This window comes from Marmota monax, unplaced genomic scaffold (assembly GCF_021218885.2).
Source record: "Marmota monax isolate L192 unplaced genomic scaffold, Marmota_monax_Labrador192_F-V1.1 WCK01_AAM20220418_F8-fsc00060, whole genome shotgun sequence".
Taxonomy (NCBI): domain Eukaryota; kingdom Metazoa; phylum Chordata; class Mammalia; order Rodentia; family Sciuridae; genus Marmota; species Marmota monax.
The window spans coordinates 892622-920204 of record NW_026692826.1 but is presented as its reverse complement, the minus strand read 5'-3'; the positions used below and the strand labels follow the sequence as shown (position 1 = coordinate 920204).

Genomic DNA, 27583 nt, shown 5'->3' with positions numbered 1-27583 from the left:
GGGAAAATTCTAAATATTGAAATCACGTGTGTATTGAACTTTCTTTAGGACAAATTTCTGTAAAAACAAGTCTTTATCATGACAGTGCAAATTGAGGGAAAAATGTAGCTCATATCTCACAACATAAAAAACGTAAGTTTCTTGATGAATGTACAGCTACTACACATTTTTCCTTCTCTGGGATTTTAATTTTTAATTTACTGTTAATTTTTTTGTACCATCAGGCATTATGAATAATGAAGTTGTCATCACTTAAATTAGAGAAAATATTAATTTTGAAAAAATATTAATTTAAAATTTATTTTTTAAGCATAGGTTTTCAGAATAATATTTTCCACTTATTTAAAGATGAGCTATTATCAAAGTTAGCATGTATTGTTTTTATTCATCTTTGTCCATTTTTTGGTTTGTTTTGGTCCAATCATTCAATTTAATTCAATAATTTCTAAAGCCAAAATCTGTAATTCAAAATTCTGTAAATATTTCTAATTAAAATGAAAAATTGAGTCTCATGAATACAAAATAATTCATAGCTATATGTTCATGTTTGCATATTGTTGTACATGCATGTGCACCATGTCAATTATATGTAATGAAAGAATAATTCATCATACATGTGAAATACAAAATGAAAATTAAGAAAATGCAAAAAGGTGAGTCATAAAACATGTTTTAATTCTGATACTTTTAATTGTATTACTAATTTAATAAAATATTTCAAAGTAAATTTGCAAAAGGGATATAGTCAATCTAACCAAAATATTAATAAACTAAAATAAAATGTCCATCAAAATAAGAAAAATCCTTATAGAATGACAAATGTTTTCTTTACAGAAACTTTTACTTTAGCTCCATAAATTCTTCTGCAAGGAAGACATTATTTAGATAAAAACTTCTAAATTTAATATTTTTATATTTTGGATATTTCTGTAATATAAAGTGAAATTATATGCTTTTATATAGTATTTATATTACAAAATTTAAATATTTCAAATATTTTGAGTTATAAATAAGAATACTTACTGCAAGTTGAATGCAAAACGGGTTTTCAAAATAATGCAAACCTTTTGATTTATCAAATTTAATAGCTAAAAAGGTTTATAAAATAATAAACACCTCAAAATTAAATGTCTATGATTATTTAAAAGACTAACAAATTTATGTAATTTAGAAATCACCTCACTTCCTGCTCTTTACAAGTGTGTTCTAGGTTGCCAAGGTTTTATAACAACTAATGAAATACATCACATTATATAAATTAAGTATGCATTTTATAGCCTCATATTTTAGTAATTTTTGAATTTTTGCCTTCATGAAACATTTCTATTTTTCTACTTATACATATACACACTTAAATTCACAATTTGTACAGTGTTTAAGCATATGTGGTCCATTTTTAATTTTTGTTTTGAATTATTTTCCATTTTGGAATATTTCCAAGTTGCTTATCCATAGGATTTTTTTAAATTAATTTGACTAAATTATCTCAAACAAAACACATTTTAAGATTGTTTTCATTTTGAAAGTTTTTAGCATAAAAGAGTGATGTTTTGTGAAATACAGTTGTTAAAATTAATTTAAATTATAAAGTAAAAAAATTAATGTGCATAAATAAATGTCTTTCATGTATTCTTTGGTAACCAGACCCTTCCTTCTGGAGTTTCTCATAATACAGCTACCTAAAAATTGATAAATAAAATCTATAAATAAACATATTCAGACTGTTTTGCAACTCATGACTTAATGGGTGCATTTTAAATTTGGTTGTTCTCATGTTTAAGAGTATTGCTTGGCATGTAATTGAGTGTGAGTGCAGTAGGAATAATGTACTCCACTCTGTGAGAGGATTATTGTTCTTTTCATAGCCTTCTTTTCATGAGCATTGGTTGCTACTGGCATGGTGCTGATGAATAAGGGAAAATGGAACATTTAAATCTTTTTTTTCCATGATGATTTCCTTTAATATCCATGTCTTCTGACATACGTATATTTACTTGATGCAACAGATTGAGATTGAAATATAAATGAGTATGGAATCTACTAATAATCACACAAGAATCTTTTCTATTAATGCTGAAGACAGCTCACAGGTTCAATGAATTGCCTTTTCCAAATTGACCAGAATGATATTTGACACCTGAGAAACAAAACAAAACAAAATACACCCTCTTAGTTTGTTACCCACTATCACCACCCCTCAGGTGAGGGAACTCAGATAAATGTTCTAGAACTTGTTTTCCAATGTTTATAATATATCAATTTCTTTTTCAAATAACTTTTCTCTGGAAGATTTTGGTATGATCCATTAGCATGTGCTTGTCTGGTTTCAATCAATATCTGAGAATTAGTGAGACACATTTTTTTTTTCAGAATTGTTATGTCACTTACCTAAGAATAACATTCAGAATCATCAAAGTATGTCTTAAGATTAAATGAGAACCCCTGTTTTTCAGAAACCCTACTATAGTGTACCAAGTCAAATCTGAAGTTATTTTTAGAGCAGATAAATATTGAGGATCAATACATCTCATTTTATCTGGTCTTCAATCCTAAGCAGTTGCATGATAAATGGAATTTGTAAACTCTCAAGACAGCATATTAAAATGAGAATAATTTTACACACAAGTCATACCTTAAATTAATGTAGGTAATTTTCTCTATGTGTAAAATTTAGAAATGGCATTCCTGTGGAAATGAGTAAAGTATATAAAACTCATAGAAATGGAAAATTCTACCATTTTTCTACCCATAAATTATATTATAGCTAAATTGTTCCAAAGAGTTTTGTATCTGTTTTATTATTAGAAATCTCTAGTAGAAAGCCAGTGACCTTCTTTGATAAAAATATAATTAATACTACCAAATATACAAAAATCAAATGTAACTACACTAAAAAAGATAGAGGAAAGTATATACACACATCTCTGTTTGAATCTTGAAGAGCATTGTTATTTGTCACTAAGAAAATACTTCTTGCCAGTGCTTGAAATTTCTCTTCAACTGGTAAAGCAAAATATAACCTTTTCTCTATAGTGTTTGATCAAACGAAGTGGGCTACATTCTTATTTCTGAGTTAGACATACATGTATCTCTTTCTTTTAAATAGTACTTTTATCAATGAGGATTTGTAGGACATAGATTTCCCTTTCTATATTTTCCCTCTTCTAAGCAATGTCTTTAAAAGAAGTTAATTCTATTGGCATATCAGAATTTGACTTCAAATTTATGGTTAATAATAAATAAGCTTATGTATATACACATATATATCTATAACCCTGTCTATATATTTGTCTAGAGATAGATGATTTCAAACTAATATGTATATTCCTTTGATAATTTTATGACCATATAATTTTTTGTTACTGCTTTTTATAGGATATGATTTTATAGTTACTTTATAAAATTTACATTAGGCTATATTTAAATATATGAAGAAATGTTATAATTGTATGCAGGTATGTATGGGTGTGTACATGTATATATAACTAACTATGCATTTTAGGTCAATGCCTAAAACATAATTTTTAATCCAAAGTATAAATTTTATGAGATTATGTGGAATCTTAGTCTAATCATACTAAGATTTTGATTTGTGAAGAAAAACAATACACTTAAGATTTTAAGTGCGGATGTTAAATATTTAAAGCTCAGCAAGATATTCATTAGCTGCTTCTTACATATTGTAAAAGAAATTGTATTAGAGTTGCTAGACTTAAAAGAATAAGATGAGGGCTTATTTTTATAGCATTCTTTCCCACACAATATATAAATTTTCTCCCTACCCATTGACAAATTAAAATGAACTTATAAGCCACATAATTTGAATTCAAGGAGAAAAGATGCATTCATATATTCAATGATCCATTCAGCCATTCCTCCAGATTGTACTGAATGCTTCTACACTGACTAATTAAAAGAAACTTGTTTTTGTTTGTTTGTTGATTTTGTTTGTTTGTTTTTCTGCCTGGTATCCACTCCTAAGAATTCAAATCTTAAAGGAGACATCTTTCCTTTCTTTTTGTATCCTTCCTGTATCTCAAAATAACCACATTCAGGACTGTTTTGCTGTCTTAAATCGATTTGTGTTTTTAACCAATCCAAGTCCTTAAAAATATACTTGCCACAGTGTATAAAAAATAACTTCTGTTTTATTTCTTCCCACAAATATTTTTGATTTGAAATTTAAGTGATGTACCTAAATTTCCAAGTTTAGGAATCTCAGAGTAGGAAACTATTTATTTCTATTCATGCCATTCATGTTGAATGGTTTTAACAACCTCCCTCATGGAATAGTTCCAATATCATATTTACTAAATTGCCTTATTTATCATACTTTATGCAAAATTAATACAAGATAATCATAAAATAATGTTCTCAAAATATAAAGTTATTTTAACATTCTGCTTAATTAGCCAATCTAATGTTCAATTTTATCTTCATAATAATTTTTATAACAAAAGTAAGCTTTTGAAAATGTGAACTCGTGTAATTATTTTAGTTTAATGTACAGAAAAAAAGTGGTGCATATATTTGCATTGTAAGGATTATTCAAAAGAGACTTAGAAAGCACTGAATTTTATATTATGTAATGTAAAGCTAAAATAAGTTTTATTTCAAGGAGGATTTTTTTCAAAATATTTTGAACCCAAATAGTATATTCTCTTCTATTTTTAAAACATTCTTTGAGATGTACTTTCTATTTTAGGACCCAAGATTTTAATATAATATGATTCCCAAACGTTTATGATAAAAGATCATAGTAGCAAATTGTGAATTCATTTTCCTCTATTTTGAAATTAATTTGAGCAAGCATGATTTTAATATTTTACATACTAATATAATAGTTAACTTTGAATCTTCTGAATTTGTTCTTCACTTTCAAGTCATAGGGAAATAAAAATATTGGTGATTAATTGCTACTTATATCATAATGATAATTTTTGTTATTCTTTATGGTAAGTACAATTTTCCAAGTGTTTTCTTTGGTACTTTATCATTTTCTATGCAATAGCATCTATGTTACCTTTTAATTGCTGCAAAAACTACCTCTCAGATACTGTATTCTCTCTATTTAATAACCACCATTAACTCTAATCCACTCCTCAACCCCTAGCTCTGCTATCATTGCTAACCTGTTTTTCTTCTCTGAGTAACTACTTTAAATGATCCATCTGCTGTTGAAATTCCATTCTTGACCTTCACTCAATCTTTAATCCATTATTTTTGATTTCTAAGAGTCACTCCTAACACGTCTCAGCTATTCACTAAATGGTACTGGTCATTTTAATTAATAGGATGTAAGTAAAATAAATTAAAATGGAAGCAGTTGGGAATAATACAGTCTATTGACCACGTTCTTGACCTCATGATGTACATTTGTCCACAATCATATCCTCTCAGTTTGTTCTCTTTACAATAACCATCTATTCTGACTCTAATCTGGCAACTTAAAGTTACTCTTGTAGGATTGATCATAGAAAGTAAAAACCAATCATCAGAGGATTGGTGAAACTTGTTCTCTTGAAGGGATGAAATGAGGAAACAAAATCAAATAAAACAGGGACATGGACTTGAAGAAAATGGTCATGCCTTGCTCCTTCACCTGGCAGGTCAGTCTCCAAAGTCTCCAGGAGGTCCTCCTGACCATTATTTCAGCCATGGAAAAATAGGAGAAATTTTATTTATATTTATGGCTTTACCTCATTCTTTTGAATTGAAATTCTGAGTTGTTTTAAATTTATTTTTATTAGAATATTTATAAACACATTAATTTTACAAATTGATGGGATAGACTGTGACATTTCCGTATATGCATGGCTAGTGCCCTGTGTCCAACAAACTTTCTTTTAGTCTTGGGTCCTCTCACTTTTCCCCTTCCCTCCAATATCCTTCCCATTCCTTAAAAGACCCTTTTCTTTAAATAGATCCTTTTCTTTCTATGCCCCTTCTTTAACTTCCCCCATCTTTAGTAACCACTGTTTCATTCTGTACATTTACAAGATTGACCTATTGGTTTCCTTAAATGAATAAGAGTATGTGGTGTTTGTCTTTTAGAGCCTGATTTGTTTAATTTAACATACTATTCTCCAGTTGCATCTGTGTTGGTGCAAATGATAAGACCTGCTTTTTATGGCTAATATATTGCATAAATACACCACAATATTTGTATGCATTCATTTGCTGCAGGGCATCTGGGTTACTTTCATATTTTATGTTTTATAAATAGGGTTGCAGTAAACATGGAGATCCAAGTATCATTTTGATATAAATATGTCAAATCCATTGGAATGTATTCAATAGTAGAATCGTTGGGTCTTATGGTAGTTCTATTTTTAGATAAGTTTTTTTTTTCCCTAAAAATCTCCATACCATATTATGTAATGACTATACTGGTTTGTATTCCAAATAACAGTTTATAAGAGTTTTATTTTCCCATTATCTTCACTAGCATTTTTTTAACCTTTTTGGTGTTGGTCATTACAACTGGAGTAAGATGATGTTATCAGTGTGGTTTTATTTTGCATTTCTCTAATGATTTGTGAAAGTGAGCAATTTTATGTATCTGTTGGCATTTATAAGTCTTCTTCAAAAAGGATCTATTTAGTTCATTTTAAAAATGGGTTTCTTTGGTATTCATCTCCTTCATTCCTTATGTGTTCTGGATGCCAAATTCTTGACAGATGTACCATTTGCCCTTACTTTCTTCCATTCTATAGAATGTCACTAAATCCTGTTGATTATTTCCTTTGCTGTGCAGAAGCTTCTCAATTTGATGGAGTCATCTTTGCTCATCTTTACTTCTGTTGCCTGTGCTTTTGGGTTTCTGTCTAAATAAATTCTTGCATGTGTCAATATCTTGAGGTGTTTCTTCTATGTTTTCTTGTTGTTGTTATGTAGTCTTCAGTTGTTGTGTAGTATTGTAGTCTTCAGGTTTAAAAGTTAGGTCTTTGATTCATTTTGACTTGATTTTTGTGTATGGTAAGATAAAGAGATTTCACAGTTTATGAAACATTGTACTTAGTAGTAAACATTGTACATTCAAAGCATTAGTAGGTAAATATGTGTATATATACACATATGCATATGCATACAAATATTGGGATTCATCTTAATAATATTTTATTGTAAGAGTATAAGGGTAAGAAATTGGGTATAATGCCCTAGAAATAAACCCAAGTCAACAATCATATATATCTCTATTTTTTTCTTTCTCAAAAAATACACATATTCCGTAAAATGTTTCCTGCAAAGATATTGCTCAAGTTACCTTCTCTGGAAAAAGCAGATTCCTTTAGTTCCAGTCCAATCAGGTATTATATGGCTAAACCAAGTCACTTTAATTTTATGTGTTCAAACTCTGCATTTATAAATTAACAATAGTAGAGCCTCTGCTATAGAATCATAGTAAGACAAATCAGTTAAAGATTGTCACAGTTTTTGTGTAGTCATTGTGCTAGAGTAAACACACGACACACATTAGACAAGATGATGATAATGACAACATGATGATGTCCATATTGTTTGCCTTAGAATTACCTTTGGAGTTTGTGTATCTAACTCATGAAGGGAAAACTATGGAGTGGGATATCTACTTTTTAATCTATCTTTTCAGTTGATACTTAGAATTATGTGTGTAAATCATTACCCCAAAATAGATGGATTGAGTTCATCAAATTCCTGGATTTTTTACACTTTAAAGATGGAAGTATTCATTCTCCACATGAATAATAAAGTTTTAAACTAAAAAATATGAAAAATTCCAATGTATAATAATAATAGTTTTTATCATGTTTATTCATATTTCAAAATAATTACTTTTACAATTGTCAGCTATGGTGATTTTTTTAGGGGCAGAAGAAATGCTTTTAATATTCATTAAATTTTAATATTTAACCCAATTCATCTGAATTAGATACCACGTGGTTTTGAGATACAATTATATTAATTTTAGGTAGTATACTTATTCCACACAGCATACACACATACCTATGCACAAAAAAAAAAGAAAAATGGCAACTTGTTTCAATTTTATTTTTTCAATTTGCTAAAGATTGGGTTTTAGAAAAATCATATTTATATTATGCCTTTTTCAATACAAAAATGATATTTTACACACCATTTAGCAGTGGTGCTTACTAAGTATTTCTTTTGACATCAGAATAAGTTTATAGATATTGTAGTTATGGGGCATATGTAGTGAGAAAGAAATCAATAATTGGAGAAAAGAACATTTTGTTGAAATATATTTGTTTAGGTATTATGTATTAATATTACAACATCAGCAAAACTGTCAAATGGAACACAAGACTGTCTATTGTTAACTCTAGTAACTATTGGCTAAAAAGATTTTCAACAAATAAGAAGTGAAAACACATCTTTATAAGAGAAATTTAAGACAAAAGAAATAAATGCTGTAAGAAATTCTTGAAACAATAGAATATGTTGTCGGTAACAATAAGATGATTTTTCCTTCATATGTTCTCTGTAGCTAAGTATGTGAGTCCAACCTTGTCAGGTAATATTCATGTGAGGAAAGTGGTTATTATCCAAAACAATGTTTGCACAATTCTGTGATTATGGAATTCCCTAGTATTTAAGTATATGTTAATTGATGGACTTGCCAAATTGTGATGATGTAGTGATGTTTCATGAACTTTCAAACTCTATTTATAGTTTTAACTTTCCTAAACTTTTTAGTTAGTTATTGTTGGAAGTACAAATCATTATTTTTGGTCCTATGCTATCTGAAAAGATTTCATTCATTAAGACTAGAGTTATACTAAAAGGAAGCATATAGTGAGTGTCATATTTTCCAAATCAGTGGTGCAGTGGCATTTCTATATATATTACACTCTTGAACTTCAAACTGTGAGTTTATAGATATTATAGAAAGTTGGAAACAAATACAGTGTTCTTATTTGTTGAGACACAAATTGTGTGCCTGTATTTGTGTGTGAAACACAAGATACATTGTTTCTATTTAACAAAATAAAATCAGATTTGTTACAGTTAAGCATAAAGATAAAATCTACTTCAGTCAAATTAACAGGTAACTCCATTCTCATAAAAAAATATAGTGATTCAAATTGGACACTTCCTCTCCATCTACAGCATAAATTTTATATATGAATACTCAAAGCCAAAATTATACTGAATGGGGAAAAACTGAACTTGTTTCTTATAAAATCAGTAACAATAAAGTACTTGAAATCTTAGCCAGAGAAAATAGGCAAGAGTAGGGAAATAAAAGACATACAAATAAAAAGAAGTCAAATTTTCATTGCTTGCAGATGAAACAATCCTATGCTTAGAAGATACAAAACCCTCCACCAAAATATCTTCTAGAGCTGCTAAGCAAATTTAGTAAAGTAAAAAGATATGAAATCAATAGTTTGCTTAGCTCAGTGGTGCATGCCTATAATTCCAATGACTTGGGAGTCTGAGTCAGGAGGATCACAAACTTGAGGCCAGCCAACTCAGCTAACTCAGCCTCAGTAGTTTAGCAATACCCTAACTCAAAATAAAAATGTTTGGGGATGTAACTCAGTAGTGAAAAGCCCCTGGGTTCAATCCCCCAGTACCAGAAACACACACACATACACACCACACACACAGAGACAAAATAGTTTTTCTATACACCAATAACCAATATGCTGAAAACAAAATCTGGAAAATAATTCCATTCACAATTGTTTCAAAAGAAAAAGAAAACATTAAGTATAAGTCTAGAGGTTGCAGAAATCTACAACAAAAATTACAAAGCACTGAAAAAGTGATTAGAAGTAGAACACCACTAGATAATGGAAATACTTTCCATGTTTATGTAATTAATTTTGTTAAAAACGTTTATTACTAAACCTGATCAACAGATTCAATTCATCCCCCCCAAATATTGATGACATTCTTCATGGAATTAGAAAAAAAAGATTCCCTAAATTCATATTGAAGAATATAATTAGAATAGTCAAAAGAATTCTAAGCAAGAAAAGCAATGCTGTAGGAAATCTAATACCAAAATTCAAATTATACTACAAGGTTAAATTAATAAAAATAATAAGGTACTGGCATAGAAACAGACATGTAAACCAATGGAATAGAAGACACAGGGATAGACCCACATAGATAGTTATTGAATTATTGTCAAAGGCACCAAAAACAGACATTAGAGAAAAGCCAGCATTTAAAAAAAATGTGGTACTGGTAAAACTGGCTACCCATGTATAGAATGACACTAGGTCCCCATCTCTCATCCTGCTCAAAAGCCAACTCAAATGGATTCAAGACCTAGGAGTTGGGCCAAAATCTTAGAAATTGCTAAAAGAATGTATAGGGGTAAAGTTTCAACATACAACATGGAAAAGTTTCCTCAAAGAATGCTCAAGAGATAATACCAACAATGAATAAATGAGAGCAACAAATTAAAAAAATTCTGAACAGCAAAGGGAATATGATCATTAAGAGAAAACCTACAGAATGGGAGAAAATCTTTGCTAGCTACTCTTCAGTAAAAGAATTAATGTCTAGAATGCATAAAGAACTCAAAAAGTTAACACCAACAAAACAAATAAACCAGGGCTGGGGTTGGGGATCAGCAGTAGAGTGCTTGCGTAGTACATGTGAGGCACTGGGATCTGTCATCAGCACCACATAAAAATAAATAAACAAAATGAAGGTATTTTTGTGTGTGTATGCACACACATATATAACAAATAAACTGATTAATAAATTGAAAAATGAGCTAAATATACACTTCTTAAAAGAAGAATTTCAAATAGTCAATATATGAAAAGGTTCAGTACCTTTAGGAACCAGATAAATGCAAAACAAAACTATGATGAGATTTTTCTCAATCTAGTTAGAATGGCAGTCATCAAGAATAGAAGTAATGATAAATGTTGATGAAAATATAAAGGGAAAAAAAAGAACACATATCCTTTTGTAGGACTGTAAATTAGTAGAATCACTATGGAAATCAGTATCAAAGTTTATCAAAATAGTACCAATGGAACCATCATATATCCCAGGTGTACCACTCCTCAGTATTTAGCTAGCAACAGATCAAAGACAATATACTATAGTGATACTTGCGTACCATTGCTTATAGCTACATAATTCACTGTAGCTGTGTTATGAAACAAGCCTGAGTGCCTATCCATACATGAACCTCTAAGAAAAATACAGTATTCATACATCATGGAGTTTTATTCAACTATACATAAGAATGAAATTATGTCATTTTCAATAAAATGGATAGAAATGGAGAGCATTGTGTTAAGCAAAATATGCAAGACTCAGAAAGTCAAGGATCATATATTTTCTCTGGCATGCAGAAGGACCTTGTAAAAATAGAAGAGAGGCCAACAGGGTGGAGGAGGTGGAGGGGAAGAAAGAGAGGAAGGGAAAGTACTTGGGAATGAAATTGATCAAGTTATATCATATGCACTCTGTGTGTGTGTGTGTGTGTGTGTGTGTGTGTGTGTGTGGTGTTACAATGAATCCCACTATTACGTGTAATCAAAATGAACCAATGAAAATTTAAATAATAGCACAGTTCCTAATCTAAATTATATAGATGTGGTTAACAAATGTCCCTGTAAGGAGGCAATGACAGAAGACCTTTGGATATAAAAATAGTTTGGAATTATATCCTACATAGTCTCTAAGATATTTTAATGACAATAATTAGGAAAAGAGGTTTAATCTCACAATTTAGGAATACAGAAATCAAATTTAAAAGTCATATGTTAAATACATACTTCCTATAAGTAAGCCATTTCTTTGCCACGTTGGCAAAACATTATGCCATTTGTAATAGAATGGCAGTAACAATTGAGGTGAACTAAAATGCATGGATGATGCTGACAGGGATAAAAAAAACAAAAACAACAACAACAACAAAAAACTTCTATATAATTTATGAATATGTTAAAAAAAACATCCAGGAAGGTGATTAAAAATTACCCTATAATGTATCAACTTCTTTTATTAATATTTTTGACAGAGAAACTGTTAAATATTGATTCAAGGAAACAGAAACAAACCTTTTTTTTATATATTGATTACAAAAAATAAAGAGAAAATAGCATACAGCACCATCATTGCTTGGTGGATTTATAAACTGAGATTTTTGTATATCAGTTGAAATTAATGTAGATCTATGTGTATCAATATCAGAAGCTTAAATCTTGACTAAATATTCAAATTGAACAAGACCATATACAATACACCATACATGCAGGTTTCTAAATTCCAAATACATATTGTATATTAACATACATAAACAATTTTTTAAACAATTTGTGGAAATAATTCTCTTTGTACCCAGGTTAATAGGTATGATTAGGATTAAGATATGATAGATTAAAGCATATAAAATATCAGAATGAAAATGCAATAATATGTTGAGCTCTGAAAGTTTTATAATATTTATTCTGCTCAAGATAATATTCTGATCAAAATTATAGTTAAGCAATGAAATTCACATATAATTCAGTTTTTAATATGTATGCTGTGTGTATATATATATATATATATATTAAAAAAACTTTATTTACACCAAATTACTAATATTGATTGAGTCTCAGTTCTTCATGTACAGTATGTAAATGAGAGTGTTTTTTCTATATTCATAAAACTAGTAATGTTTTTACAATATAAGAATTGCCATGTACACATTATGGATGTGTACTTTAGATTTTATTCTTATCTCTCTTTATACTTACTACTCTTGACTATATTTTATCTTTATTATAATTTACATCTTCCACTGGTCTCATTTTCAACACTTAAGTGCTATTATTTTAAGTATTAATTAGCATCGAAAACTAAAACCAGGTAACAAAGTTATTTTCTGCTCGCCACCTCATGGGGACACTACATATGATGGTGACTATATACGTATCCCTACATATGTGTGAAAAATAAGTAAGTATGACTCAAAAAGTTTTAACTTTTGAACGGTGTACCCCAAACTGCTCTTAACACTTCATACATTGTGGGCACACATGTAAAACAGACTAGTATGAGATGTCAAGGGACTGTACTCAAATGTGGATGCACCTGACAAATGGGGACAAGACACAGAAAATTTGAACTTAAGGTGAAAGCTCCTCTAAGCACTTGCTTTTCACATAGTGAAAAAATGGCAAAATAATTAACATAGTATGTAATGTGGTAGAGAAATATCCTAGATAAACGAGGGTTGAGTTGAATAAGAGCGACCAAGCCCTGACATATGCACAAGAGGAAATTACCTCAATTATATAGTTTGTGAGGATTTCCAGTTTATTACCCTTATTATGTGACCTTGGAAATGACTTTCTTCGACTGCTGTCTAAAATAATGGTTTATAAATTAATAGGCAAAGTCAACTCTGACCATGCTCACCCTTTGCATTCTTCCAAGTTAGGCATTTTTTTCTTTTCCATAACTGGAAAAGTTTTATTCCAATTATTAGGTAGAGTTGACCTGGATGAGCTCACTTTGATCTTCCTACTTTGTTTTTGAAATGGAGATAATAATTGTTCTTTTTGAATTACAAAGAAAATACAGGAACTAGCATTATGGTGCTATGGATAGAGATGGCTTTACTACTCTGGGTGATAAGCTATATTTCAGTAACCAATGGACTTCCCAGGTCTCAAAAACATCCTACCACAAATGTATAGTGGGAGTTAGTAAGATGGGGTGCTAAGCTTCACTCAGTCATTCAGTGATGCGAGTTTGGCATAGAATCCATCTTCTCCTAACTAAGGCATGTAGTAGTTAAAGAAATGGAAGTAAAGAGCATCACCCATAAACCTTTCAATGCCTTTGTTCTAAAAGGGTACACATCTTCATCTTTCATTAGTAAAACTAATTGCATGAACTTGTCCAATTGTAAGGTGGATATTGTTAAAAAAAAAAAAAAAAATTCTTCCACAAAGGATTTCCGTTCTTTTTGACTCCTCTCTTTTACTTTCCAGTCACAGTAGTTTTAGCTGCTCAATCACTCAGAGATTAGAGGATGTGCACAAAATCCTATGATACTGTAGATAAGCCTTTGTTGGAGTGATAGGGTTGAAGGAAGGATATCATGATTATAAAATTCCGTCTTCGTATAGAATATCCAGGATCCACTTAGACATTAACTCATAATTGTGAATATATCTTAATATGCTAGTATTTCTAAACTCCCATTGATGCTTTTTTACATAAACTATTACTTTTGACATTCACTTGGTCAGTAGATTTTTTCAGTTGTCTCCATATTATAACTAATAATTTTGTTCATATTATTCCTTTCTTGGGACCAGAATTAGCCTGAGCACTTAGACAGGTAAATACCTTCCTGTGGTTGATACTTAATCTTGGACTCAAGGTGTTTGATGGGTAAAACAGACAATCGTTTCAAAGTCTTGAAATTGCAATGCTTCTAAGAACTAATTAGAAATTCAAACTATTTCTTTGAAATCTAAGATTACAGTGCAAATAAAATAAATATTAAAATATTAAGTAGTTCATAATACAATGATAATGTAAAATAAAAACCTATGTGAATTAAATAAGATAGGTATTGAAATAAGAAATAATACAGTAGGTAACACAGATTCCAAAAGATATTTCGGCCAGAACACTTCCTCAAGGGGATTTATTTTTCTTTACCTGTTTTTCTATTATTAACAGCATTCTATCTATGTTTAGGTACAAAGACAAGGTTTTAAATATGTCCACGTGTCTATTGATTTATGTGTGTTGAATCATCTTTACATCCCTGGAACCATATTGATAATGGTGTGTGATCTTTTTGATGTGCTGTTGATTTCAATTTTATTTTGTTGAGGATGCTGACATTGATATTCATCAGAGAAGGTCATGGAACTTCAGTTTCTTTTCATTTTGTTGTTGTTGTGTTCCTATCAGGTTTTTGTAGCAGGGTGATGCTGGCCTCATAGGATGGGTCAAGGGGTTTCAATTCTATGAAACAATTTAGAAACATTGACATTAGTTCTTCTTGAAAGATTTGATAAAATTAAGGAGTGAAGCTGTTTAGTCCTGGATATTTCTTTGCTGAGAATCTTCTCATTACCAAGTCAATCTGATTACTTACTATTGTTTTATTCATGTTTCAACATATCTTCTTGGTATCACATGATCATATCAATAGATGCAGAAAAAATACTTGGTAAAATCTAACATCTCTTCATGAAAAACAAAATCACAGAACAAATTATATATAGAAAGATCAGAAATCAACACAATAAAGACTTCACCAAAACACTATTAAAGCTGATTAAAAAAATATTTAGTAAAGTAGCAGAATACAAAATGAGCATGCAAAAATCAATAGCTTTTCTATAAATTACTAATGAATTTATTGTGATCTCTACAATGGAAATTATAAAACACTGAAGAAAAAAACCAAAGAAGACCATGATCATAGACTAGAAGAAATAACATTATTAAAATACTCCTACTACTCAAATAAATCTACATATTTAACAAATCTCGATCAAAAGACCAATATTTTACAGACCTAAACAAAGCAATTCTAAATTTATATGCAATTGCAAAAGATTCCTAATAGCCCAAGCAATTTTGTGCAAAAAAGAACACTTGAGGCACTAACTATAATACTTGATTTCAGATATACTGTAGAGCCATTGTAAAAAAATAACAACAACTTGGCATTGACATTAAAACATAAATACGGACAAATAAAACAGAATGGAGAACTGAAAAACATATCCACTCTGCAGACAAGTGATTCTGGACAAAGTTGCCAAAAACATACATTGAATAATGAAAAGCCTTTTTTAAAAATGGTGCTGGATAAATAAAATATACACATGCATAAAATTAAAAGCTGACTTCTATCTCTCAAACTGTATAAAGATCACCTCAATATGGAACAAAGAACTTAATGTTAGACTTCAAATATTGAAACTACTAGAGGAAGACACTCAGAAACATTTTAAAGTATTGGTACAGGCAATGAGTTTCTGGTTATGACTCCAAAGTACAAAAAACAAACAACAACAACAACAAAAATTAAAAGCAAGAATTGACAAAAGAGAGTATATCAATCTAAAAAGCTCTGCACAGCAAAGGAAACATTCGACAGAGTGTAGAAACAACCTACAGAATGAGACAGAATGAGAGAACATCTTCACCAGCTATTCATCTAACAAAAAGTTAATTTCTAGAATATGTAAAGATCACACATACACATAACACTCTCTTTCTCTCTCACACACACACACACACACACACAAATCAGTAATAGATTCCAAGGGCCCCCAGTAATCCAATTTTTCAAATGGGCAAATGATCTGACTAGACACTTTTCAAAAAAAAAAAAAAATACCAATGACTAATAAATATAAGAAAAAATGTTCAACATCATTCGTCATCAGGAAAATGAAAGTTAACAGTAAAATGACATGCCATCTCACCCAAATAAGAATGTCTGTTTTTAAAAAAAAAAATCACAGATGTTGGTTGGTCGGGATGTGGAGAAAAAGGAACATTTGCTGATTGTTGGGAGTCAATCAGTACGGTCGCTGTGGAAATAGTGTGGAGATTCCTCACAAAACTAAAAGTAGAACTACCATGTAATCGAGCTTCTCACTCCTGGAAATATGTTCAAAGGAAATGAAGTCACGATATATAAAAGATAAATGCATACCCATGTTTACTGTGATAACATTCACACAGCTAAGATATGGAGTCAGCCTAGCTGCTCCAAATGGTGCATATATCCAATGTAGTAGCATTCATCCAGAATGAAGTCCTGTCATTTTCAGAAAAATAAATGGAACTAGAGGACAGCATGCTCAGTGAAAGGAGCAAAACACAAAAACAAGTATTGCGTGTTCTCTCATATGTGGAAACTAACAATAAGTACAACAAAGGCAACCTCTAAGTAGTAGAGGAAAATCAGGGATTAAGAAGGGTTCGGAGGGAGGCGGGCAAGGGTAGAAGGAGGGTAGATGGACATGATAAGCCAAGAGGTATGCATGTATATCAAGACAAAACAGACTTTGAGATACAGTCAGAAAACTGCCACCACGTTTCCACATTGTTGCTCTGCAATGTATTTATATTATATGTGCTTATGAAATAAAGGGGAACTGAAATTAGATACTTCAAAGCATTCATTCTTGCTTTTTATAAGGAATCCTTGAAATCAGAAGAGATTAAAGTGAAGTCTGTTGCTATTTCCAAAAGATCCCCTTATACTGTGTGCTTCACATAGGTCTTATAGTAGTATTTCCTTGCTTCACACATTTAGATCATGATATAAAAAAAAAAAAAACTTATATGTTCTTTAAACTGATGTAGCAAAACTTTTTATCCTATTTTTGCAGTATTTTAGAAAACTTTAAGAGACTTTCTTAGTTCTTTTTTAAGCTTTGGGACTTCCAGATCGTCACATATTATGTCTTATGGTGTATCATTTTGGCCAAGCATAGTCAATAGTTTTCAAAAGATGGGGCCATTACATTAATTGCCATCTGCTTTTCTCTATGAGAAGCTGAGCTTAGTGACATTCAGTATTTCAGCTTTCCACATTGCCTTCCAGAATACATTATATTTTTTATAAGTTTTCACAGATGGAATAATTATCTTTATGTAACCAAGAAGAGGTCATAGAAAAGACAATTTCTAATTAGATTCAGTTTCAAACTGTATAAGTGCATAGATTATAATATTTTCCATCCCTAAAGTCATAATTAGTCTTCTTTGAAAACATAATTGTTCTGAGTCACACTGGGATCATTTTCAGCTTATATATGTCCACGCAATATCATGTATTGCTTCAAGCATGACAATGTTTATTTGTCATAGTCACTTAGCCATACTTAGAAAAAATGACATTCAAGAGGCCTAGACTATAGTTGCAATAGACATTTATAAAGATATTGTATATGTGTATTGTTTGGAGAGATTAAAAATAGCTGAATATTTCAAAGTTGAGAAATATAGAAAACATCTGATCTTTACCAAAGATAGCCTATCATTAGCTATCTTTATGTAGTTTGTTAACAACACTTAACATATCACTTCAGGCAAAATTCTATGTGCAGCAAATCTTTTTATAAAAAACATGATTCTGGGGGATGAGCACAATTATTATCATCAGTCTTCACATGAGGCAACTGAGACAGTAGAGGTCAAACCATTCGCTCAAGGTCATACAACTATTATGTGGGGGAAGTGGTTTAGCTGTCTTAGGGCATCACACAAATGGTCAATGGGAAGCCTCTGCAAAGTCAAAGAGGGCGTCTGATGAGAATATATGCAGGGTCTTATGAGGACATATGATTCTGTATTACTTTATCTGCAGCCAAGGGCTTCTTTGTGACAGTAAATATGCAAAACATATGCTTCACAAGAGTTCAGAAATGGGACAGAGAAAGATCATTCATATTCCAGCTCTCTGGAGTGAATGCTTTTGGAGAAGGAGTTGGCATGCCATTTATTAACAATCTTTGGCCCAGAAATATTGCCTCTTTTGCACTTATGTATGCAAGGTATTTCCACACACATTTCTTTCTAAATTTCCTTCTGAGAAAGCCATTTCGAAGACTTTATGCCTAGCGTCATTCTAAGAGGCTGCCAAGTTTCCCTTGATTTTTAAGAGATCACAAATAGGATTACGTTTCTATATTTATCCCATCCACTTTTTGCAGCTTCAACTTTTATCTTCTCCCACCAGCCACCAAATCCATCATTTTGACTTATTCTTACCACTTTTTTTTTTTTTAAACCTGAAAACCTCAGAACAACGTGGGGGAATAGAAGGTGTCTGGAAGAGGATAATAGGAAGCATTTTACTATGTCTGGTTTCAAGAATGGCCCAAAGGTTAAAATTCAGTGTATAGATCTTGGTTCAATGTAAACAAGGGGACACGTCAGTGTCAGATGTCACAATGCTACCTGTCTGAGCATTTCCTACCTCCTGTTCAGTAAAATGCAGTGAGGTTTTCAGTCCCTTTTCTACATTCAAAGAAATATTTGATATTTGGCAGGTCACATCTGAATATAAATCCTTTCCTGTGTGATGTAATATATTATATTAAATAAACTTTCAAAACTAAATTCATATGATTCTCTTTGGAGATAGTATTTTGATGATGCTTAGGTTAAGTGTTATTCCAATAGTATTAAGGTGGTAATAGTAGTTATCTATTATTGTGCCTTGTAAGTTTCATGCTATTTATATGCATTATATATGTTGAAATGTACTCTACTGTACAACATGATAAATATTCATTAATGTGCCTACATAGTAGCAATAAGAGAATAAATCAAACCACACTAATATGAGATACAGTATTAGCATGTTTCTTCCATATTGAAGTATTATGAAGATTTTATTAATGTATTCACCTGATTGGAAAATATAACCAGGATTGCAAATGCAAGGCAGAAATGCCACCACTGGTTTCTCTTGAGCCCATTTCAAATATAACTAATTGTTAGCATTTTTCCTTGTATGCCTAGACTCAGCTCAGAAAGTTTCTCAGTCTTGCACAGCTGACAGCTATCATCAGTCTTCAATCAAAAGTGCACCATTATTTGAAAAGGTATTTTTTCCTTACCCTGAAATACATGACCATTATAGAAAATTTCAAATATATAAGCATATAAACAAAACCACAGTATTTCATAATTCAGATATAACTATTGCTTCCATTTCATTTGTTTTTTTTACATTATTAATATATATTTGAAAGTACAGTGAACAGTTTTCAGATCTGCTTTTTATTATGTAAAATTATAAAGTGATATGTTAGCTGTTAATTTTAAATTTAGCTATTGAATATTTCAAATATGAACTTAATTTTAAAAATGTGTATCATCTAGGAGAGAGACAATTCACATCTAGTGAGCATCATTATATCTGAAATATTTACTTTTTTTTTTTTTTTTTGCCTTGGTCAAATGTCTTCTTCTTCTTTTTTTCTTTAATTGGTTGTTCAAAACATTACAAAGCTCATGACATATTATCTTTCATACATTTGATTCAAGTGGGTTTTGAACTCCCATTTTTGATTGTTGGAGAGAAAAGAAAATGTAAAATGGTTCTAAATTTCAACCATTAAAACAACATAACTTCCTACTATTATAGTAGTTACATAATAAATATTGTGGTTCATGTGAATATTATCAAACTTAGAATTATACAGAATTTCTTCATATTAACAGTATGAAAGAGTATTGCCTTGAAATTTAGAAAAAATACTTACATAATGAATATCATACATAATCCTAACTTCAACATTATTTTTCATTTTTTTTCCTAAATTTACCCGATTTGTATTTTTCTACCAGCAGACAATTTTGAACATTTCTTTAGGTATGGAACTGTAAAATATAACTTCTATTAAACACTTTAAAATATTGCTTGGCCAAATTATTCTCCAAAATGCTTATCCAAATTTTTATTTTTATGAGTATTATGGAATATTCCTGTTTCTGTATATTTTCATTAATAGCTGCTCTTAAAATAACTATTGATTTCAGACTACTATATTAATGTTAAAATGAAACTTTCTATTTTTATTATTGGTTATATATATATATATATATATATATATATATATATATATATATATTTATTTATTTTAAAAGCAATTGAAAAAATAAATTAATAAACTATCCAAATTCTCATGACCCCATTGGAATAATTGTTATCACGTTTTTACCATGGTTATTTACCTATCTTCCGATTTTATTCTTGAATATTTTTTAAAAATTTAAAATATTTAAATTTAAAGTATTTAATTTAAAAAATTTAGAAGTTAGGCATCCTGTTTTTTCCAAAACCAATATGCACCAAGATATGAATTATATAGTACCAAAACTATGGCATGATTCTATACAATTACAAAGAAAGTTCCAATCATTCACATTAACAGCATATCCTGATTATCACCTAATATAGTACTGTACACATATTAAATTTCCATTCATCCTAAAAACCTAAGTATAAAATTATATTAGCACAAATCATGATCCAGTTTCCTCATTTTATACCACTGGGTTTTGTGTTTCTTGAATTTCTTTTAATCTAGAACAGTATATTCCTTATCTCTTTACTTTTATTTTGTTCTTCTGAAACCAGTGACGTACTGAAGGACCTGGATCCTTTTCCTGGTGCCAGTGCTGTTCAGAACTCCTGTCATGCACAGACCTCAAGGGTAGTGTGACAAAATGCTGACTTGATGTCCCTGTATCTGGAGATGCTGGAGCTCACACAAGCTTCACAACCAGCTGGTATTGCACAAATCACACTGTGGGTAAATGATCTCCAGAGAAACTAACAATTTAGATACATTTCATCATTTCATTTGGTTTAGTTAACTTTATTTTTGGTAAATTCCTGGAAATTATCTTTCAATTTTTGACAAAAATACTTTTAAGAATGTGTCCGTTATGTCAAAATGTAACATATCAGAATTTTGGCACAAATATCATTTTGGCACAAATCATCTAATTTCTTCTTCTGAGATTGACAAATAAAAAAATTAAGTGTAATAATGTGGTAAAACTGGCACAATAAATTGTATGTATTCAAAATCAATTGTTGCTGGGGTGGTTTTTTTTGAGATTTTTTTTTTTTTTATCAGCACAATAAAGGTAATGAACATAGCCATCCACACTCTCTAGAGTTCATGGGGTCCATTGGAAATCCGTTCCTTTCACTCTTTCTCCCAGCCTCAAGTACTAGGCTCATTTCTTTCACTGCGATTGGTTTTAACTTTATAAAAATTTATATGCATAAATGGAAACATACAATCTGAGTTAATTTTTTCTTCCACTTAATGTCAATGTTCAGTTTCTGTGTACATCACTTGTTTATTTGTTTTTGATATTGAGTATTACACTTTATGGATATACCATGATTGGTTTCTAGGTTGATTTAATTGATTGGGACAAATCTCCTTGGACATGCTTTCCTTCTTCTCTATAGGCATGGCCATTTGACTGGATGTCAGACTCGAAATTTTACCTTGTTTTTTTGTTGAAGGCTTTATTTTCCTATGCATATTTTTGAACTCTGTTCAGAGATGTTTTTAATTTAGCTGGAAATGCTGACCTTTATGGTCTTGCTTTTAAGATTTCCTGGAGAAAAGCAGACCAGTGTTTATCTAGAACAGTTTTTTCCTATTGCCTAGGAAAAAATACTGAGTACCCCACCTGTACCCATGAACCATGAGGCGTCTCACTTTCACTGTTGATTACAGACTTAAAGGACTACTCCCCCAATGATTTCAGGTGGATCCTTCCATGGGAAGATGTAGTTTTTTCACGTACATAATTTAACATTAATCTACTAAATATGCAATGGAGATACTCTATGGATTGCCAAAGTTCTCTAATCATACAACTCTCTCATCTTCAGTGGTGTCCCCTATGACCTATAGCTACCATGGTACCATGCTTCCAGCCCTCCTCAACTCAGAATGTAAGCTTCTCTCTGGCTTCTCTACCCTTCAAAATTGCTGCTTGGACTCCTATGCATTCAGTAATTTGGGGAAATTTTAGGACTTGTTGCTTCTGTTTCTTGTCTTTCATAGATTACTATCCTTCAATGAGTGAAAAATAATACCTTGAGAAGCACTGTTGCATGTATTTATTTATTTGTGTGTTTTAAATTGTTTGAACAAAAAAAAAAAAAATATAGCCCTTATGTCTCTGTCTTAGTAAAAAATGACAAACCTGAACACACTACAAAAATTATATCACAATAAAATTTGGTCTGCTAATTATTGAGCAATACTTCTATTCTCTTAATTCTTATTTTTTCAACAGTATTTTCTATTTTATGTATAAAGATCTTGCCCATAATTTATTATCATGAAAGTGTTTTTCAAAAGGTTTGTCTAAGGCATTTTTATTTCACAGTTTAATAGTGTGATTCTAGAATGTAAAAATATAACTGTTGCATAGTGACTGTGTGACATTTGTGTTTTCTTCATTGTTCCTGTTTCACAACACTTAAGGATTCATTTCCCATTATATTGCTATCATCTCAATACATCCCATTTTTCTTTTGCAGAAATTGTTCTTAATTGAAGATATTTTCCTTTTTGTTTTTCACTTATTTCTTTTCCTTCTTTATGGCACTTGCTACAAAAGTGTAGAATAGAGTGTGTAAGAATAGAAGTGCATTGGGCCCCCATCCTTGTAATGTTTTTGATGTTAGTGGGAGAATGTTCATTTTATAATTTAAACTAAGATGGTGGGTGTAGATTTTATGTAATTGTCCTTTGTTGGAGTACTAGAGATCTTTTTGCTTTCTACCATCATGAGTTGGTATTACATATATGGGTACTGCCATTAAACAGCTGCTTCTGGTGTCTACTGAGATTATGCAAGGTTTCCCCTTTGCATTCTGTAAATAGAGAAAATTATGCTGATCAATATCTGAGCCAGAATCCTTTTTATTCTTCTAGAAATGATAAATTTTTTTTTTTCTGATACATTTCCTTTTAAAAAATAGTTTGGATTATTTATTATTTACATAATTATTATTATGTTTAGGATTTTTCATTTATATCCACGAGGCCAATTGGTAGTTAAATGCATATTGTGTTTTTGTTTGTTTTGATAATCATATCATATTTGCCTCATTATAATAAGTAGGGAAATGTCCACTTGTATTTTCTGGAAGAAAGTTATCTAAGATTAGTAGTATTTCTTCCTTAACTGTTGCATTCCAATGTACCTGGATCTATGTTTTTCCTTGCAGGAAAATGTACATTATAGAATATACATTTAATATCTATTGAACAGCTCCAATTTTCTATTCTTTATGTCAGTTGAATAATTTTTATTTCATTTTTTTGATAAAAGTTGTCAAAGTTATTGTCTTAAACACTTTCACAGTGTTATTCTCATTCCCCTTCTAAATTTGTAGAAGATACATTACCATCCTCTCTCTCATTCTAGTTGCTAATTTAGGCCCCTTCATTTTTCCCTTATCATTCTGACTAATTAGTCATAAATTTTATTGATATTTTAAAAGAAGCACCTTCGGGTATTGTTAATTTTCCTTGTGTCATTAACATTCCTACTTTATTTATTTCTATTCTCAAGCTCACTGTTTCTTTTTCTGGTTTCTAGAGATTGCTTCAATCTTCTCTTGCTGATTTCTTAATTTGGTTATATAAGGATACTATACTTTTAATTTTGTTAATGCATAGCTATTTCCCGATATAATTTTGTTATTGATTTATACTTTATTTATTGCCATTAAAGAGTGTACTTTGTAGTAAGGAAACCTTTGAAAATGATTGAAAAAGGTTTTTAATGGCCCAGTGTATATTCTTCCATTAAAAATCTATCATGTGTCCTTGTAAAACATCTGTATTCTGTTGGTGCGGCTCTCTACAATGGCTTCATTCCTTGAAGCTAGTTGGCTCACTTCTTAAATCTTTCATGTACTTCATGATCTTTTTGTCCTCTTGGCATTTCAATAAAGGAGAATAGTGGTAAATAATCCACCATCCTCCTCGAAAGTGACTGTGTCTGCTTTTTGTTAACCCTGATAAGGTTTGCTTCATGTATTTTTAAGCTCTGTAATAAGAAGACTCATACTTAAAACTGGATGAATGTATCTATTTTATCTTTAGTAAATGTCCCTTCTTATTCAGGTAATATTTATGGTCATGGGTTTTTACTTCAAAGTACTTTTACGGCTATTTCCAATATCTTAAGGCATGATTCTTATACTGTCTCTCCTTATCATCCTGCTGATGAATTTCTTGTGTATTTGTAATCAAAGTGCTTTCCTTCTGCATAGTACATAGTTGAATTTTAAAACTTTATGTGACAATCTTCTCCTTTTCTTTGTCAGGTTTCACTGATTCCTTTCTATCACAGTGATTGATTTTGTAGTGTTTGTTTGTATAATCTTGAGTTTGCTTTTTCTGTTTGGTGAAATGTACTTTTATACTGTCATACTAAGACTTTATTTGTGTTCATATTATTCCTTTTGTACATTGTTGTTTGTGAGATCTTGCTGTTGCAGAGATTTGAACTGGAGTTCTTTACTTATCAGGGTCATCATTTGAAGTCCTGCTGCGTCATTCCATCTGTAAGGGAAGGTGTTTCCACTTCTCATATCTCACCATCTGAGCCACTATCATTACAAATTTTCCTTCTTCATGTGTTATATATCCCATAATATGTTGTTGTTATTACATCAATTTCTAAATATATTAATAAATAAGCAAAATGCCCTTTAATTTCATTCATATTTAATACTTCTACATGATTCATTACTTTTGTGCATCTGTCTTTCATCTGAAGATTTTCTCATTATTTTTGTCATGAAGTTGTGCTGCTGGTGAAGTCTTGCAGTTCTGCTTAATATTGTTCTTATAGTGTGGGATGCATAATTATAAATTGGAGTGTATTTTCTGAGAACTTCAGGCATGACATTCTGCTTCCATTTACCATATATTATTTCTGATGATTTTTTTTTTTTTTTTTGTACCAGAGAGTGAACTCAGTGGCACTAGGACACTAAGCCACATCTCCAGCCCTATTTTGTATTTTATTTAGAGATAGGGTCTTACTGTGTTGCTTAATGCCTCACTTTTACTAAAGCAGGCTTTGAATTCATGATACTCCTGCTTCAGCCTCCCAGGCTGCTATCACACCCAGATCTGATGAACATTTAACAAACATTATTATTGTTTGCTGTTTTCAACAGTGATTTATTTACATATATAATTTTAGTATTTTACAAGAGCAGAATTGGGTTGATTTTGTTGCTATTTGGGGGGGGGCTTGGTGTTTACTGAGGTTATTATTTTTTTTTCTTTTTCAATGTGATAATGTAAGGCATATTTTAAAAATAATTGGCCATTTTAAAAATGTTTTTGACACTATCACTCTTTTCTTGCAATTCCAATTATACATATGCTATGCCACATGATATTGTTCCAAAAGATATTGAAATCCTCTTTATTTTTAAAAATTATTTGTGTACTGTTAGTTTTATCACTGTAATTTAGTTTGATTTGTTCCTACTGAATTGTCCTCATAACCAAAGGTATTTTCTTCTGCACTATTCAACCTTCTGATAAAAATCGTCCTGTAATTTTTTTTTCAAATAACATATTATTAAATTTTGGGGATTACTTTTAGTTTTTTTAGAGTTTATATTTCTTTATTGTTTCACACTGTGGTTACTGAAATATTCAATTTGGGCAATAGTTATCAAAAACTAAAAACAAAAACCTTAAGAGAAAGTTTACTATGAAATTTATAACAAATGATTCCTCTGATGTGTATATCATCTGCTAATACATATATATAGAAAAAAAAAAAACATCTCCCACTACAGTAAAAACAAGATATGAAAAAAAAAAAAATTCTAGGCGATTTCAGCCACTGGATGTCATGCAATAAGAAATGTAAAACATGAGTTATGATTATGTTTAACAAGTATTTTAAATTGTATTGAAGAAAGTCACTAGAAATTTATAGAGAATTCAGAAGATAAAGAACTATATCTGATCACACATGGGAATACATTTAGCAATATCCAGAAGGTGAGGAACAATATAGGGACCAAAGACTATATCACATAAATGGAAAGGAAAATGAAAAATAGAAAGAGGAAACTGAGGTAACAACAAGATAACAAATATCTCAGCACACCATATTGTGTGAATATATTTGAAATATGATTCAAAGATGTTTGAAAATTTTTAATTTAAATACTCCATGCATATTTGATTGTGTCGAAATCTTAATATTAGCTTTAAGTATCCAATTTTGATTTTTAGAGGTGCATACACATACACATGTATCACGTAAGCTCAAGTATAGTGTGTCTGGTGTGGTTACGATGATGTGACATCAGAAATCTGTTTTACTCTGAGGAAGTGGTGTATGTATGCACGACATGAGGTTGGCCCTGTGCTGGTAATTATTGTAGCTGTACAGGGATGCACAGTGGTTCATTATGTTATTTTCTCTATTTTTAGTTGTAGGAGAAGGTTACAATATAATGTTAACAGAAATATCACTTTGTCAAATAAGACAAATACTTTCATATCATCCCGAGTGATAGTTTACCAAACTTATGCAAAATATCTTTTTTATTAAGTAAACTGTATTTGTTACAAATGATTATTTACTAGCTATCAAAATATATTTTTCACTAATATTCAAAAAATAGACTTTTTAAGTACTTAAAATATTCAATGTAAGGATAAAATTCATCCTTAATTTTCATTTCAACTGAATTTCTTCATGACCTTCATTAAGTAAACAAGTAACAAAAAATACATCCACTTGAAGGGATTACAGAGGGAACATAGAATCCCTGTGTTCTTTCTTAATTAAGTGTTTTTTAACAACCTTTCCTAACAAGAGCCAAAGACCCCAAACTCTCTCAGGAATCATTAAAAAAACACCTACAGAATATTCAAAACAAGATCATGCTGAAATACTTCTAAGCCAGGATGTATGGCTTTCCTGATGAGTTCATGAAAGTGAATGCTACTGTGGATCTCACCAAATTTTCCTTCCTGGTGGCTAAAGAAAGAAACCCCATATAGTTTGACGGAATCCT

At 30.6% G+C, this 27583-nt stretch overlaps 1 protein-coding gene across 5 annotated transcripts in view; it reads left to right on the top strand.

Annotated features, from left to right (window-relative positions):
• Positions 1–27583, top strand: part of Cdh19 (cadherin 19) — a 78574-nt gene that overhangs the window by 363 nt on the left and 50628 nt on the right. The window contains exons 2-3 of one of the 5 annotated variants that reach the window (XM_058580667.1): positions 19489–19571; positions 21113–21264. The exons of 1 other annotated variant lie outside the window; for it this stretch is intronic. In XM_058580667.1, the coding sequence (XP_058436650.1) occupies positions 21213–21264 (52 nt within the window). In that variant the 5' untranslated portion in view covers positions 19489–19571; positions 21113–21212. Of the gene's footprint in view, positions 1–19488; positions 19572–21112; positions 21288–27583 lie in introns of all 5 variants that reach the window. 3 more of the 5 variants (XM_046448560.2, XM_058580668.1, XM_046448561.2) reach the window with 3 other exon arrangements.